Raw genomic sequence first — 14,481 nt, 5'->3', positions numbered from 1 at the left:
GTGTATTGTTATGTGAATATACTTATATTTATGTGCTTATTTCGTGAGTTATATATTTGAAACTACCATAAGTAAAAGGTATGCTTCCTTGAGAATAAACCGAATAGACGTTTTTAATCACCGAGAGCTTTAACGATGCTTAATAAGCTACCCAGGACGTTCTGTTTAATGTTTTGATCATATGTTTGAACACCTTCACCAGTTCCTAATGCTGTATTTTTCAGTCCATCCCCGTAAACCATTCTTACAAAGTCACTTTCCAAACCCAATGGCATAATTGCTGTGATATCGCGTTCCTTGTCTAAAGCTTTTTGTTTTTCCTTCGATAACATGGCCGTATGTTCGAAATTATCTGCTGCCTCCTGTGCAATGTCTACAATCTGTTTTGAAATACCACACATTGATGCAACATGCATTCCAAATGACCCTTCACTTCTGCCCTCTAATAACTTGTATAAAAAGGTGACATTTCTTGTTTGCTCTTCTACCAGAATACTCATTTTCATTGGCTTTACCTGAGGATGACCAATAAAACTGTTCCCCAGTGTTGCGTAATGTGTTGCAAAAAAACCTAAACTTTGAATGTGAGTAGCAACGTGATGTAAAACACCTTCAGCTATTGCAAAGCCATCACTAGAAGAACCGCCTCTTCCAAGCTCGTCCAAAACAAGCAAAGACCTGTTTGTTGCAAGATCCAGAATTTTCTTGGTTTCGGAAAGTTCTACAAAGAACGTAGATTTACCTTGCATTATATTGTCATTAGCTCCTAAACGAGTCATTATTCTGTCTACCGGTGTTAGTGTCGCCATTTCGCAAGGGACATAGCAACCCATTTGTGCCATAATGACAGCTATGCATGTCATTCTCAAAACAGTGGACTTTCCAGCGGCATTTGCACCCGTGAGTAAAGCTAATTGAGGCACATCCTTGCCAAGTTCAACATCGTTGGGTATGAATTCTTTTGATGATGTAGTCCCTAGATTGAAACACGGATGTCTAAGGGATTTGAATTTCAAGAAACCATTCAACTTGGTATGTGTTTTATCATCGCACTCGTCAACTAACGTTGGTCTGCATGATGGGTAACCCAAGCACTCCGAAGTACGGACAAGTGCCAATAAGCAATCCATATTAGCAATAGAATGTATTGTTGGCATCCAGCTTGTACTGTAATGAGCATCAAATTTTTTGCATAAACGACCTTTAAGCTCCTCCTCTAGCACTTTGTGAGTTTCACGTGCTTCAGCCATTGATCTTGCTAGAGTGCGAACCTCGTCAGAATAATACCTTTTTGTGGCCTTGTTTGCTGCCATTTGCATCCAGTTGGATGGGATAAGTTTGGTAACAGAAACGGGAACCTCTATAGTATATATTTCTTTTCCAGAGTCTTTAAACTGAATATTGGAAGTATTGAACTGCTTTCTGTAGCTCCTCAAAACGCTGTTCAATTCCTCCTCCAAATTAGCGATTCTGTCAAGAGATTCATCGAATTCTGGTTCAATCCCTTTGTGTGGAACAAGAACGCCGTCATGTAAAGCTTTTTTACGATCAAATGCGTTAGACCAATTATTAACATCTGGGAAAAGGCTATCGGGTATTGCTGAGACATACTTTGACAGAGCACCCTTGAGTTCGACTGCCTTCATATCATTCAGCAATTTTACAATTGTTTCAAATCCTTGGAGCACCTTATCGAAATCCTTAACTTTCAAATTTCCAGAGTGAACCCTTGAAAGAAGTCTCTCAAGGTCTGGAATTTTCGAGAGATAAGATTCTAATTCTGTGCGAACCTCATCATTAGATAAGAGAAAATCTACAGTATCTAATCTCTGATTTATATCATCCTTTTTCAAAAGAGGATGCATTAACCATTTTTTCATCATCCTTTTTCCCATTGGAGTGATTGCTTTATTGAATAATTTGAACAATGTTCCTTTATCCGTCCCATCAAAGGAGTTTTGAAATATTTCCAGATTCTGCAAAGTTACACCGTCTAAAACCAAGGAATTTTGAGATCTAATGGGATTGTACTCATTTATATTACCCATAGAAATAAGACTTTGATCGAGTCTTAACCATCGTAGATAGTATAATAGTCCCCCGAAAGCACTAAAGCCTACTTTTCTCCCTTTGTCATAATGGGATTTTAGAACTTCTGGCCACTTTTCGAATGAGTCGAAGTATTTAGGGTCTGTGGAACATAATTCATCATAAGTTCTCTGGTAATCATAAAATTCTTCTTTCCCTTTGATGTAATTAAAAAGTGCCTGGGGAGCTGAATTAAATTTCACGATTTTGTGCGCTAGGCTACTCAGGTTATTTTTTTCCATTATTAGTTCTTTAGGATTTATTTGCGAAATAATAGTATCAAGTTTTGTACATTCACCATCATCCTCAAATTCAATCATTTCCACCTCACCGGTAGATGTATCAATGAAGGCGATTCCAAATATTTTATCCGTCCTGTTGGTAGCAATTTCGCTGTCTAAATCATAAAAATTTCCTGCCTCTTCCCTTATTGCTAAACAGTACGTGGCCAGATCAGATTGAAGCATGTTGGCATCTGTGAGGGTACCTGAAGTTAGTACGAACTGCAATTCTCTTTTGACAATACCTTTAGAACCTTCTCGCATTTCTTTTGCCAGCATTGATTCGCGTTGATCAACTTTGGCCACTTTGTAGCCATACTGAATAAATTGAGAAGCCCAATAATCAAAAGACATCTCTGGAATACCTGCCAACTGCATATTAGCACGACCACCGCCCGCAATCTTCCAATCAAATAGAGCGTTTGCCAAAGCAGCATCTTTCTCGTAAAGCTCAAAAAATTTTCCCTTCTTGAAAAATACTATACTGTCCCACATCTTTGATTTTATTTCCCAGTACTGTTTCTCAAAAGGAGTGAACTTGTTCCAAGCGGAAGATGGTATATATAAGGTACGCGGATCATACTCTGGATCAGAAACAGGTCTTCTCTGGATGTCACGCAAATCGACAAGCCATTGATATCTCTCCTCATTTTGCTTATTGAAATTTGTGTGCTTAGGCTTATTATGTGAAACAGAGAGTGGCGACCGACGAGCGCTAGATTTTTTGGTACTTTGAGGTGCACCAAAGCTTGCTGTTCTTTTCGAGGTTTTCTGAGAAGCCTTTTCGACGATTTGTAGAAGATCATCATCATCCTCATCATTGGTAGCATCCATCATGAATTCCTCATCACTTTGCTCTCTTTTATCGGGAACGTAATCCGCTTCATCGTCCTCATCTGTCCTGAAGGACTGGATTCTTCTTTTCTTGGCGGATATGGATGGCGACTTTTGGCTTGTTTCAGTCTCATCATCACTGTCTTCTATGTAATTCATCTTCTTTCTAGTTCTGCCACTAAAGGAGAAACTGGTACTTTCGTCTTCCTCTTCTTCATCACCAAACTCTCCCTTGCCAGTATTTTCCCTTACCTGCTTTTCCTCATCTTTACCCGTTATCACTGTCTTTGACGAATCATCGATCATGGTAGCGGATTCATTGCATGTTACGAAACCTGAACTATCCATGTCATCATCCATGCCAACGAAAAGTAGCTTATTTGCAGCCTTCTTTTCTCTAGGTGTCTCGGGGACCGCTTTGGAAGTCTTCGTTATTGATGTAGGGGAGCTCTCTGGAATCCCTTTATTTACCTTTTTGGACGAGATCGGTGATGATTGTGGCTGTCTTGAGAAGAATGACAACAAAGTAGACTGTTTCATCCTCTTTTGAGCAGAGCCAGAGGCCTTTGGTGTCATCGTTGATGTTGTCATGGAAATACCCAGAAACAAACTCACGGTATTGAGTTATCACTACTTCCGCCAGAATATTAGAAGCTCTTTGTAAGCGAAGGCTTCAATCAAGGTAATCTGCTCTCTGAATCACAAATTATGATGAACTTCAAGTTGAAGTATTTTGTAGATTGCCTGGCAAGTTATTTTCATTAGATATATCTTGACCTTCACGCGTCGCGCGTCTCGGTCAGAAATAGTGTAGTTAGTATGATCGGGCATGACAACTCGATATTTGCGTCGTGAGCACGACAAAAAGAGATACGGAACAATTAACAAAATAAAATCTAGCCATTGAAGCTATTTTGTGGGTCACGTTAGTCTTCCGGTGCCTTTTTCAATCAAAAATAGAACGAATTACGTTCTATAACACCATATACATCTAACCACTTTTAAGGTCAGCCCGAGGTCCTGCATTACATATTATCGCCTGAGATTGCGGAATGGTATCACACAAGCTATATAAGCCATTGAGGCTCCTGATCTTAGGTGCCCCTGGTTCTGGGAAAGGTACACAGACATCCAGGCTGCTCAAAAGATTTCCACAGCTCAATTCGATATCCTCTGGTGATATGTTGCGACAACAAATAAAGGAGGGTACAAAGCTCGGATCTTTGGCAGCCTCCTACGTGCTGAATGGAGAGCTATTACCGGACAACTTGATCACACGAGTAGTAGTCTCGCACTTGGACCAAACCGGGTGGCTGGTACCCAGTGCTAACTGGCTTCTTGACGGTTTTCCACGCACAGCAGAACAGGCCAAAATGCTTGGTGGGGAACTATCGAAGGTGCATTGCAACTTAAATCTAGTGGTAGAATTGGATGTTCCCCACGATATCATATTAAAAAGGATTGAAAATCGATTTGTACACATTCCAAGCGGTAGGATATACAACCTGGAGTACAATCCTCCCAAGGTTCCCGGTAAGGACGACGTAACGGGCGAGCCTTTATCGAAACGGCCCGATGATAACCCAGAGGTGTTTAGCAAGAGATTAAGAGAGTACGCAAGAACTATGGCACCTTTAAGAGAATTTTACGCAATGAAAGACATTTTGAAAACTGTTTCGGGGGAAACGTCCGACATTATTTTTCCAAAGCTGTGCAAGCTGATCGAGGAGGGCAAATACTGATTCCTTCAACCATTAGAAATCGCCTCTATTCATTCTGTAGCCCGAAATATATACGTCTGTATCGATATTCATGTATCTTGGTCTTTCGCATGTGACATTAATGAGCCTTCCTGTACATAATAAAGCGATGAATTTTAGATATTTGTTATATGAAAAATTTGAACTTACAGCTGGAAAGGTATACGGGTAAGAGCATCAGGAACCACTAGAAGGGCTTTCGGCAGCTTGGAAAGGTCATTTGAAATACAATCTCACTATGAAGTTTTATATAGATGATTTGCCAGTACTGTTTCCCTACCCCAAGATATATCCCGAGCAATATCGGTATATGTGTGATATCAAGAAGACTTTGGACGCTGGCGGAAACAGTATATTAGAAATGCCGTCAGGAACTGGCAAAACTGTTTCGCTGCTATCATTGACAATTGCATATCAGATGCACTATCCGGAGCATCGAAAGATCATATATTGTTCACGTACTATGTCGGAGATCGAAAAAGCCTTAGTAGAGCTGGAGAATTTGATGGACTATAGAAGCAGGGAATTGGGATTTCGTGAGGACTTCCGTGGGCTAGGGTTGACGTCCAGAAAAAATCTATGCCTGCATCCCCAAGTGAGCAAAGAAAGGAAAGGCACTGTGGTAGATGAGAAATGCCGTCGTATGACTAGTGGCCAAGCTAAACGTAAGCTAGAGAGCGATCCAGATGCGAAAGTGGAACTATGTGAGTATCACGAGAATCTTTATGATCTAGAGGTCGAGAATTATATTCCAAAGGGCGTATATTCCTTTGAAAAACTGATTAGGTATTGCGAAGAGAATACCCTCTGTCCATATTTTATCGTTCGTAGAATGATTTCACTTTGTAATATAATCATTTACTCGTACCATTATCTTCTAGATCCAAAAATTGCTGAAAGAGTTTCAAATGAGGTTTCTAAAGATGGTATTGTTATATTCGATGAAGCCCATAACATTGATAACGTGTGCATTGAATCACTTTCTCTAGATTTAACTAATGATGTGCTTAAAAGAGCTGGTAAAGGTGCCAATGCATTAGAACATAGGATACAAGAGGTCCGTAAAGTTGATTCTCGAAAATTACAAGAAGAATATGAGAAGTTAGTGCAAGGACTACATACTGCAGATATTCTCGATCAGGGAGAAGAACCGGCTCTGGAAACTCCAATATTATCGGAAGATTTGCTGACAGAAGCAGTACCCGGGAATATTAGAAGAGCAGAACATTTCGTGTCTTTCTTAAAAAGATTAATCGAGTATTTAAAAACAAGGATGAAAGTTTTGCATGTCATTTCTGAAACTCCCAAATCTTTTCTGCAACATTTGAAGCAGCTGACGTTCATTGATAGAAAGCCGCTAAGATTTTGCTCCGAACGATTATCGCTTTTAGTCAGAACACTGGAAGTGACAGAAATCGAGGACTTCACTGCTCTAAAAGATATTGCCACCTTTGCAACACTTGTATCCACTTATGAAGACGGTTTTTTATTGATTATTGAGCCGTATGAAATTGAAAATGCAGCGGTTCCAAATCCAATAATGAGATTTACCTGTTTAGATGCATCAATCGCCATAAAGCCTGTTTTCGAGAGGTTTTCTTCAGTGATTATAACGTCTGGGACCATTTCCCCGTTAGACATGTATCCTAGAATGCTAAATTTTCAGACAGTTTTACAGAAGTCTTACGCTATGACTTTGGCCAAAAAATCATTTTTGCCAATGATCGTTACCAAGGGTTCAGATCAAGTGGCCATATCATCAAGGTTTGAAATTAGAAATGATCCTAGTATTGTTCGTAACTATGGTTCAATGCTGGTAGAGTTCGCAAAAATCACACCAGATGGTATGGTTGTTTTTTTCCCCTCTTATCTATACATGGAAAGTATCATCTCCATGTGGCAAACGATGGGCATACTCGATGAAGTATGGAAACATAAGCTAATTCTTGTTGAAACTCCTGATGCGCAAGAAACTTCGCTTGCGCTAGAAACATACAGAAAGGCTTGTTCCAATGGTAGGGGTGCGATATTATTGTCTGTTGCTCGTGGTAAAGTTTCAGAGGGCATTGATTTCGATCATCATTATGGTAGAACAGTTCTGATGATAGGCATTCCATTTCAGTATACAGAATCTCGTATCTTGAAGGCGCGACTAGAGTTTTTAAGAGAGAATTATCAAATCAGAGAGAATGATTTTCTTTCTTTTGATGCTATGAGGCATGCCGCCCAATGCCTGGGTAGAGTCTTAAGAGGTAAAGATGACTACGGCGTAATGGTGCTAGCCGATCGTCGTTTTTCCAGAAAGAGGAATCAGTTGCCCAAATGGATATCACAAGGTCTTTCTGATGCAGACCTCAATTTGTCCACCGATATGGCTATTGCGAATACGAAGCAGTTTTTAAGAACAATGGCTCAACCTACCGATCCGAAAGATCAAGAGGGTGTCTCCGTTTGGCGATATGAAGAACTGCTGCGGCACCAGCAGGAAGAAAAGAGCAAAAAAATAAATGAAACTGCAAACGGCATCGCCTATACTGAGCTTGATGCAGTGGCAGATATTGAGATGGTTTAATATTATAAAACATAGAGCATCGATTAAAGTTGTGGCACTTTCGTATGTAGATGTTTATACAGCATGAATGTTAAGAGACACTTCCTTATCAGCATCAAGATAAGAATCACAGACACACCACAAAGTTAACTGATGTTCTCCCTTTGGCAGCGTGAATTCTAGTTCAGAAGTTTGTGATTCTTGGCGAATGGAAACTTTTTTTATTGCTAACAGTTCTCTCGTTGATATTTTTCCTAAAACTAACCACCAGCTTTCAAGTTTATCAAAAGGAAAAGTCAAACTCGACACTTCTAGAGTATCTGGAGCTTCATCCCTTGTTAGCGTTACCAACAATACTTTAGCTTGATCTGCCTCTATATTGTCACTGCCTTCCAGATTATATTCAAGCTCAATATTTGGATAATTATTGATGAAATGAGCAACTTTGGTCAATTTAGAAGAGTTCATTGTCATAATTTGTTCCCGTTCAGCATCCTCCAATGCCATAATGTCGAAAACTGTCTCGATTTTCATTCGGGAACAAGCGCTTAAAATCTCGTTATCAAAGTACGGTACCTGCTTCAGCGGGCTGTCTGTGTCCCAGACGCCTTGAATTAGCATTTGCGAAATGTCCATTGCAGTCATTGCATTTAGTCTCCCGTCGCCAGAGAGAATATCGACAACAGCGTTTATCAGGGGAACAGCTCTTCTTAGGATTTTTCTCAAATCCATTTGAAAATCGGACTTTATAGAAGTTCTGGAGAAATATGCTTGTAAGAGTACAAATACTTTGTTCCATGTTAGATTCGTCACTGTCTCCTTGGAAGCCTTCAAGGGCATAAAATGTTGAATTTTGGACAAAGCCGCTCTTTCTCCTTCGTCAATCGAGAGATCTTCGAATTCAGCTGCTCTTGATAAGATCTGAAGAATCTCTTCCAATGTGGAGCTGCCAGATAGTGAAGTCAAAAATATATGCATAGTTACGAAGGAGATATCGTAATGCGAGCTGATTAAACAGCCATTCAGAGGAGAAATACTTTCTTCTTTTTCATCGTCACCATCTGCATTCTCCTCTATTTCAATCATAGAGGCATCATTCAAATCATTTAAAGTGCTCTCTACCAACTCTGTCAAATATGCCGAGATACCGTACGCCGACACATCTTTCACACCATAAAAACTTGGATTGGCATGCAAGCGCCGGTAAAAGTATGTGTAAGCTAACCAATCAATGCAATCTTGTTTGCATTGAATTACCGATGAGCTTATCTCTGTCGAAAAAAGATCGTGTAAGTGAAAGTACATATAGCTCTCAAGTGGCAGAGACCCCGTCAGGAAATTTCTGTAGTACTCTTTCATGCTTATACTCGTCAAAATTAGCACTTTCGCTGCTTCTTCAGATAAGAAAGCCCCAGTTGAGGCCCCAGCCGAACCAACCATCTCTAAAATGTTGTTAGCTGGATAATTCACAAAATTATGGCTCCTTTCATCGTAATACTGCGTCCCTAAAACAGCAACAATTTTTGATGACGGACTCATGAAGCAGCATTCGCCCGTTAAGAGGAGAATCGATAGTACACCCATATCATACAGTCTTTCGACAATCCTGGTATCTTCCGCTTCCATACTTTCGTGAATAATTCCAATTCCAACCATGACAGACTTTCTGACCGATTTATTCTGTAAGCCTTCAATGTACGGGATAATATCATGCTTCTCATTCTTCAACATATTCCAGCCCAAAGCTGCTGCTTGGTCTAAGAAAAGAGAGCTGATTCGGAAGCAAGACTTTTTGGTTGGTAAGAAGAAAATTGCGCTATCCTTTCTATTTCTGGAAGCAAATTCGAATGCCAGCCTTGTCATTGGTTTGTCGTATAAAACATCGTTAACATTATTGAACGCTTGGATATGAATTTCAATAGGTGATATCCTTTCATGAGGTGAAAAGTTGAAGAAATTGTTTTTTTGTACTCCCAACCATTCGGCGAAATCGCGACCGTTGGCCAAGCAAGATGACAGACCAATGACTCTTTGTATATTTTCAGTCTGATTTGTAATAAAAGCCATTCTGGATATGAGAGCTTCATAAACTGCTCCAAAAGAGCCACGATTCATTTCATGAGCATCATCATAAATAACCAACTCCAATTTTTGCAAGTTTTTTCGTTGTCTCCAACGGCGAGATACCAAATTGAACTGTTCTGGTGTAGCCAATATGAGATGACTTTGAGAAATGACTCTTAGGTTTCGTGTCACATCGGTGCCTAATTTTTCAATATTCTTGCCGGCAGCCAAGTCTGAAAAGCGTTCATGCCAGTTCTCTAAAAGAGAATCAACTCTTTCTTGATAAGGTGAAATATATATTGCACGGCCTTTGTTCTGTCTCCAGTGGTTGAGGAGAGCCAACTCCGCAATTGTTGTTTTCCCAGAGCCTTTTGCAGCGGCTATGAAACAGTTTTCATTGGAGTTGTAAACGCTTTGGAACACCTGGCTTTGAAATTTGTTAAAATGTGTGAAGTCAAATGCGCTGGCAAATTCTTCGTTTCCCAATTCTGATATATGGGTAAGAGGGATGTCTAATAGAGGAGTAGGCGTTGACGCTTTCTTGGGTAGATGAATACTCTCGACTTTAACAGCCAATTGGCTTTCGCAATTCAGCCATCTCTCGGAAATTACATTGACGAAAAAATGAGGCGGTAAGCATTTCTGTTGTGCAGGTGATAAGTTAAGGCCAAAATTGATTATGTGGTCCTCGCCAATATTTTCCATGTTCACTGGTATACTATCAATAAAGAGTATTGTGCCATCTTCTGCGTCTTCTACTAGGACAATAAATCTTTCCATCCTACCGTGCAATTTTGGGTCCCAAGTCCACTCAGGTAAAATTTCTAGTTCAAATCTAAGTAAACTTGCTGTTATAGGTTGAACAACACATTTCAATTGAATTTTCGGAAACCTTTGTAATAGATCAAATACAAGTTTTCCGTACTTTTCGAGCCTTATTGTTTGACCAACTTCAGCAGGCGATTCAAGCTCGAGGTAGTCTGGCCAAGGGATAGTGGAGGCTTCCATCCTCTTAATTACCTCCTTTGGACATTTTGGAAATTGCCTCAGTGGTGAATTTGCGTTCCACATTCTTCTTTCTATCATTTTGCACATGTTCAGAAGTATTTTAGTTATATTCGACAGCTTCTTCTTTAAAGATAACTCATACAAGGCTCTAATAAGTCTTCCAGCATTTTGACTTACAAAGTTCATATCGGCATTCAAGGCAAATCCTTCGAACTTCAGTCTTGAAATATATGACTGCAACAACACATTCACTTTTGCTAGAGGATTATCTATGTCTTCCATTATTGGAATTGGAGATGTCTCCGAGAGCTCTTTTAGTTCTTTCCTTTCTTCTTGCTTTACGGACAAATATTGGAATTCTTCAGACATTGAAATGACCCGAAAAAGATCTATCTGTGATGTGTGTTTTGTTAATTGCGTATTATACATTGCAATGGATGTATGTTTGATGTAAAAATATGCAGCGATACGTCCTAGCTCGGTCGGTTCTATAAGACCAGTATTTGCATCATAGACTACCATGCTCTTCTCTTGAAGTATCACAAACGCTGAGTGTGCTATTGAATCTCTAAATGAAACTAAAGTCACATCTTTATCCTGAGCAGTCACTTTATATAGTTCGGGTGATATCAAGGCCCTCACATAAAAGTATGTATAACTTAGCCAGCGCACTGCGTCTACTCTTGACTTGATATTTCCTGATACGACTTCGGCGTTTAAACTATCCACGATCATTGAAATCAACTGGGATTCGATACTTAATTGCTGGTTTAGGACAGCAAGGTAATATTGCACGTCTGCCTGATTTGTGATTATTATACCTTCACCATGAGTGTCATATCTTGGACGACCCGCACGACCTAACATTTGGAGCAAATCTTGAGGAGACAACTGTTCCCAACGACCTTTTTCCGGAGAATATAAATCTGTACCTTTAACTATGACAGTATGCGCTGGAAGATTGACACCCCAAGCCAAAGTTGCCGTTGATACTAAAATTTTCAATAAACCATCCGCGAATAAATCTTCTGAAAGAGTTCTATCGCTCCTGGATAATCCTGCATGATGAATACCTATTCCATGTTGAATGGTCTTTTTCAAGTTCATGTCTCCTGCTGTGTCTGCTTCACTCGAAAGAATTTCTCTTGAGCCTGCATCGTTCATTTGTATCAAACCAACATTTCCTGATTCAATGAATTTCTCTTTCAGCCAGGCAGACGTTCGGGCCGTCTCCTTTCTAGAGTGGACAAATATTATGACTTGATGACCATTTTTTGTCGATTCTAAAGTTTTTTGAAAGCAGGCTTCATTCATTGCATTAAGTTTTTTTATGGAGTTCTTTTCTGTAATGCCACAAAATTGTTGACTGAGAGGACAAGGTCTGAAAGACGAATTAAAAAAAAATAGACCTTGTTCAGGAACATGTAAGAATTTTGCGACATCCTGATAGTTTGGAAGCGTGGCAGATAGACCTACCAATCTCGGGGGGTTCGGGTAGACGTCGCTATTGAATGACCTAGCTACAATATTCTCAATTACAGGTCCTCTTCTATCATGCAGTAAATGAACTTCGTCAATTATAATCAATTGAACTAGTTCTGAATACGAGAACGACTCGCCGGCTTTCCTGCTAATTATATCCCATTTTTCAGGGGTCGACACCAAAATTTGGGTTTCGGCGATTTGCTGCTTGCTCAAATTTGAATCACCTGTTAATTCTTCCACCTTAACACCAAGATATGCCAATCTTCTCTGAAGCTCTCGAACTTGTTCTTGAACCAATGCTTTCAAAGGGGCAATATAAACAATCTTAAACAATTTGAGATTTAACGTTTTTGTACTTGTGTTGAAGTATTTCGAAATAGTTCGTAGTATCGACATTACAGCAACATTTGTCTTTCCTGCACCAGTGGGAGCACAAATTAACATGTTCGAATCCTCTTGAAAGGCAATTGGAAATACCTTAGATTGAATCACGTTTAATGTATCAGTTTCGCCTGTTACAAATGCTTTTCTGGCCCATTCAGGAAATTCGGATATGGGAATTAAATCATAAGTAGCTTCGGGCTTGTCAGGTGGTGGAATATGTATCTCTTCGTATAGTTTATTAACCTTTTTGAAAGAGCCCTCCGGTAATTCAACTTTCGTCACGGTCATTAAATTTGCACCTTGTTCGAACTCCAGGGCACTTAGATCAACCAAGGCGGGGACTGGCAATCCACTATCCTGTCTTCGCCTTTTTCCGTCGCTTTCTTTAGAATCAGGTGAAGCATCCTCTAAATCCCTCTTGTGATCTTCAATATTGTTTCCTTTATATTCATTGACGAAAGTTTCAAGCCCTTGAGAACGCATTTCGCGTAGAAGATCCTCTCTCTCATGTGAAGGGCGTTTTGATAAACGTATGCCCCATATAATGGGAACTCTGTTCGAAACAATATATTTGACCAGATGGAGGTGCTCGACGTCTAGTACTTCCAGAAGCTTTTCCCCTAAAGCTCTATTATCAGTATTTTCATCCTCTAATAAATCATAAATTGCGTCTGATATCCTCTGAACTGAACTTGATTCAATGTTTTCCATTGCCTGAATAATTTTCCTTCGCAGGAAAAACTCATCGACTTCAAGAATGGATACTCTATTTATCGCGTCTGTTTCACCTCCTGAATGAATGACAGTATTTTTATCAAGAACTGGCGGCAATCCCTTGTGACTTAAACTTTCTGTGAATTCAATTTCGTCTTGTGCACTTAAACTGTCTGATTCATCCCCTTCTGGATCCTGCAAAGGTAAATCCTCCTCGCTGTTATGTAGAGCGTCATCTTCGGAATCACCAGCTAAAATTGCAACAATTTTTTCACCATGTACATCCTTGGACTCTCCATAATCTGTAATTCGTTGAGTTAGTCTAAGTAGTGCTTGAAATTTTTGGGCAGATATCAGAATTGATAACTCTTTCTGCAACCTTTCCCTTTTCTTCTCAATTAGTCCGTCTGCTTCATCCTCACTCTCCTTCAGGGAACTTATAAGTAAATCCGCTGTTCCTAAGATGATGTCGTGAGGAATATCATTTCCTAGTATGTCTGTTGTCCATTTCAAAATCTCCTCATATACATCAGTGTTCTCGTCATCGGTTGGAGAGTATTTCAGCGTTGAAGACAGATCTGAATCCAAGACCGAGGATTTTGCATAACGATGGCGTTTAGATGCATTCTTCTTGATCGTAGTCAGTTGACTCTTCTCCCTTTTTTTCGATCCATCAGGCTGCCCGCCGGCTGCATAACTTTGTGGAGTGTCTTCCCGGGCACAATCGCCCATCTCTTTTACTCTGATTCTTCCGTTCATGGATCTTGGTTGTGACTCCTCTGCATCCTTTAGCGGCTTTGTCCTCACGGTGTTGAGGGACTTGTCTGGCTTTAAAACTTTGTTTGACATCTCATCGTATCTATAGGTCTCTCGTATTTGTTCCTTTTTCCTCAAGTAGTCTTCTTTTGTCATTTTTAATCGAAGAACACTCTTATGAATGCACGTATCGGCTGTCCCTTGCACAGTATACTGTAGTTTACGTTGTAAGGCCTCTTAAGCATGTATCTTTCGCCTTACCTTCAATCTCATCGCTTGACTTTCGTTCAAGATGATTTTTCATCAAATAGCGAGGTGCTCATCTATGTGTAGCAGATATATGATATGTCAAAATATACTCCTTGAAGTGTCAAAGAGTGATTACGAGTATCAATTGATTGCTCTTCGAACTGCACAGTAGAAATTGACAAAATCATTGCACACTTTGGGGCATTTTGGCACGAAAACATTCTATATTCTGTTTTGAAACTATGATTTGTTGGCCAATGGTTCTGAAGATCTCGTGAACGTCTTCACCAAAATGTTACTTTGTCTT

General features: G+C 39.8%; 4 protein-coding genes across 4 annotated transcripts; 2 read left to right on the top strand and 2 right to left on the bottom strand.

Moving 5' to 3' along the window:
• Window positions 1-113: 113 nt before the first annotated feature.
• On the bottom strand, window positions 114-3,794 carry MSH6 (mismatch repair ATPase MSH6; the record flags this gene model as incomplete). Its single annotated transcript, XM_037290416.1, has 1 exon — window positions 114-3,794. The coding sequence occupies one exon, from the start codon at window positions 3,792-3,794 to the stop codon at window positions 114-116; it is 3,681 nt and encodes a 1,226-aa protein (XP_037146311.1).
• A 461-nt stretch (window positions 3,795-4,255) lies between these two features.
• On the top strand, window positions 4,256-4,945 carry ADK2 (adenylate kinase ADK2; the record flags this gene model as incomplete). The annotated part of the gene is made up of 1 exon (XM_037290415.1): window positions 4,256-4,945. One exon carries the CDS (start codon window positions 4,256-4,258, stop codon window positions 4,943-4,945), a length of 690 nt encoding a protein of 229 aa, XP_037146310.1.
• Window positions 4,946-5,201: 256 nt separating this feature from the next.
• RAD3 (TFIIH/NER complex ATP-dependent 5'-3' DNA helicase subunit RAD3) lies at window positions 5,202-7,535 on the top strand (the record flags this gene model as incomplete). The annotated part of the gene is made up of 1 exon (XM_037290414.1): window positions 5,202-7,535. One exon carries the CDS (start codon window positions 5,202-5,204, stop codon window positions 7,533-7,535), a length of 2,334 nt encoding a protein of 777 aa, XP_037146309.1.
• Window positions 7,536-7,589: 54 nt separating this feature from the next.
• On the bottom strand, window positions 7,590-14,081 carry BRR2 (ATP-dependent RNA helicase BRR2; the record flags this gene model as incomplete). The annotated part of the gene is made up of 1 exon (XM_037290413.1): window positions 7,590-14,081. One exon carries the CDS (start codon window positions 14,079-14,081, stop codon window positions 7,590-7,592), a length of 6,492 nt encoding a protein of 2,163 aa, XP_037146308.1.
• Window positions 14,082-14,481: the final 400 nt, after the last annotated feature.

The sequence above is a fragment of the Zygotorulaspora mrakii genome, chromosome 7 (assembly GCF_013402915.1).
Source record: "Zygotorulaspora mrakii chromosome 7, complete sequence".
Lineage (NCBI taxonomy): Eukaryota > Fungi > Ascomycota > Saccharomycetes > Saccharomycetales > Saccharomycetaceae > Zygotorulaspora > Zygotorulaspora mrakii.
Note: the sequence above shows the minus strand (reverse complement) of the source record. Positions and strands in the feature narration are given on the sequence as shown.